This window comes from Lathyrus oleraceus, chromosome 5 (assembly GCF_024323335.1).
Source record: "Lathyrus oleraceus cultivar Zhongwan6 chromosome 5, CAAS_Psat_ZW6_1.0, whole genome shotgun sequence".
NCBI lineage: Eukaryota > Viridiplantae > Streptophyta > Magnoliopsida > Fabales > Fabaceae > Lathyrus > Lathyrus oleraceus.
Window position 1 is genome coordinate 326,670,680 of NC_066583.1, and position 2,896 is coordinate 326,673,575.

Sequence of the window (2,896 nt, forward strand, 5' to 3'; positions counted from 1 at the left end):
GTTAAAATTATCCCTAAGTAATTATTATATATAGAGAAAAAAAAGTAAAATAAATGTAATAAATGATTAAGGGTATTATAGGTAAAATAAGAATTGTTGTTTAAAAAGTAACAATAATGATTAACTTTATTCGTATGTGTAAAAAGTAAAAAAAAACGACACTTAAAAAGGAACGGAGAGAGTATGTGTTTTGACCTTTGATCTTTTAAAAAAAAAAAGATGAGATTTGGAGGTGTCACAAAAGAATAATTGTGATATGATAAATATAGAGTAAGTGGTATATGATGGGTAATATACCATTTAAGTTTTTAAAACTAAAATGAATTAACATTATTTTAGAGATATTATATTAAAAAAATATATCATAATTTTTTTCTCTTTTTTTATAATTCAAAACTCATTTCAAAATAAATAAATATTGTGATATAAGATTTAAGCAAATAGTATATTTCAAAATTACCAAATAATTATTATGTTAATATTTTTTTTTCTAAAGTCCGAACTCATAACCTCAACAAAAAATAGTACGTGCTTTTACCTTTTAAAAAAAGAAGATGAATATTGGGAGGTGTGACATAAGAATAATTATGATGTGGCAAAGATAGAGTATGTGACATATAATGTGTCGTGATATATTCTATTGCTTCACATTTAATATATTATATAGAAGATTACTATAACTAAGACATGCATTCTGTCAGAGACAAAAAAAAATATCAATAGTTCGAACCATTATTAGAATTTTGAAATAAAAAAAAAATCAATATTTGAAATATATAAGAAAAAATCAATAATGTAAAAAACTTTAAATTAAGAAATTCGAAACAATTGTTCATTGGAACAAAATAATCCATATTTATTTATTTATTTGAAAGCTTTCATAGACACAAAACAACATTATTTTAAAACTAATCCTTAACCTTATTTTTATATTCACCCTTAACACTACATAATTTTTAAAGGAAGTAAAATGGTTGGATTTGGTATAAGAATAGTGTCTTATCTTCTTATTTCTACTTGCCTCCAAAGTTGTAGAATTCGTCTGCCAATCTTGGCTTTGCTATAGCCATAAGGGGATCAGCAGGGAACAACATACCCTCAGCCTCAGCCAAATTGATTCTAGGTATATTGGAAGGTATACTCCAGGTGAATCCCTGGAGCAACCTAGCCAATAACATAATAGTCACCGTGGTTCCGAGTAGGGTACCAGGACAACTACGTCTTCCTGCAGTAAAGGTTATGAACCTTAAGTCTGGTTCTCTCAAAGTTATATCAGACCCATCATTCTTGAGATGGCGTTCTGGTATAAATTTGTTTGGTTCACTCCATGTTTTTGGGTTTCTGCCAAGACCAGTTCTTCCAAGCAATACATAGCTACCCTTTGGGATTAAGTAATTTCCAACAACCGCATCATTCATGGCATAACGCGGAGGAGTTAAATCTGTTACGGGATGGAGACGAAAAGATTCTCTTGCACAAGCCATCAAGAACTTGAGTTTAGGAATGTCTGATTCTTCTACCAACCTATCTTTTCCGACTACAGTGTCCAACTCTTCCGTGGCTCTTTGAAGTAGTTCAGGTTGATTCAACATTTCGGCCAATATCCATTCAACTGCATTCGATGGATTATCTAACGTTGCCATCATCAATTCCTGCATTAAATTTTAATCAGTATATCATTTGTTAGTGTAGCTACATACGAAAGAAAGATAAAATAAAATAAAATCTTACAATAACTTGAGCCTTGATTTCGTTCATTGTCAACAACGGATTATTATTTTCGTCTTTCAGGTTGATCAAAACATCTAGCAAATCCTCTTCAACTTTCTTTGATCCATCATTCCAATGTTTGATTCTTTCTTCAATAATAGGATCATGACACTGGTTCACTATCCTTAATGCATTATTGACCTTGTCTTTATGACCATCTAGGTCTAGTAGACTCAAGCATGGGATAAAATCTGAGAGAGAAAAAGAAAATACATAACGAAGCAAATCTAAAGTAGCGTCAACGTGTTCAACATCCTCAGGACCAGGCCCTCCATCCTTCGGACCCTTTCCAATGTATCTGGTATTGAAAAACATTTTTTTGAACACATTACTACAGTAATGTAGCATAGCGATTCTAGTATTTACCATGCCACCATTTTTGCATTTGTTGTACACATAAAATATTAGATTATCAGATTCTTCATTTCTTTTTTCTAGAAGCCATTGATGCCGGGATGGACTGAGCAAATCTTTAACAGTAATTTTCTTCATCTTTTTCCATTGTTCGGCATACGGTCCAAACAATGTAGTCAAGTATCCGTTGGAGATGATATTACCGGCCATGGTGTCTGGTCTTGATGCAAAATTAGATTCATGTTTTTTGAAGAATTCAAGGGCAATGGTGGGACAATTAACAACAATAATATGAATATTTATGAGCCGAAAACATATTATTTCGGTATTCATTTCTTTCAGCGTTCTATATATCCATGCATGAGTAGGTCTATTTGCAAGTATTTCAAAAAGATTACCAACTATAGGTAATGGTTTTGGACCTGGAGGAAGTTTAGGTTTGTTAGAGCTATGGTATCTTATGGTTTTGATTACCATATAGCCAACAAACATAATAATGAAAAGAGACCATAAGGACTGAGGGAGTAACACGAGGAAGCTATTGGTGTAAATCATACTTTGAAAAAAGATTCTCAAGTAAACAATGATTGATGGATGAGGTTGGTCATAGGTAAGGTTCCTATTTATAATGTATAATTTTGTGTCTATCTTATTTCACCAATTCTATGAGAAAAATGGTTGATCTAGTATATTCTAAAAAAAAATGTTCAAATACATGTCCTTTTACTATTTTTATTAAAGGAAAATGCTAACGAGTAATTTTTTTTAAATA

The 2,896-nt window shown here is 31.1% G+C and overlaps 1 protein-coding gene across 1 annotated transcript; it reads right to left on the reverse strand.

Annotated features, from left to right (window-relative positions):
- Window positions 1-841: 841 nt before the first annotated feature.
- Window positions 842-2,695, reverse strand: LOC127078327 (isoleucine N-monooxygenase 1). Its single transcript, XM_051018777.1, has 2 exons — window positions 1,732-2,695; window positions 842-1,652 (listed from the first exon to the last, which is right to left on the reverse strand). Exons 1-2 carry the CDS (start codon window positions 2,677-2,679, stop codon window positions 1,014-1,016), a joined length of 1,587 nt encoding a protein of 528 aa, XP_050874734.1. The 5' UTR covers window positions 2,680-2,695; the 3' UTR covers window positions 842-1,013.
- Between the last annotated feature and the right edge of the window lie 201 nt (window positions 2,696-2,896).

Bases quoted from the DNA above. Each gene is read 5' to 3' on its own strand.
- LOC127078327 (XM_051018777.1), bottom strand. From the start codon at position 2,679: ATGATTTACACCAATAGCTTCCTCGTGTTACTCCCTCAGTCCTTATGG. The intron at 1,653-1,731 runs GTAAGATTTTAT...AATTTAATGCAG, and splicing joins AAATCAAGGCTCAAGTTATT to GAATTGATGATGGCAACGTT.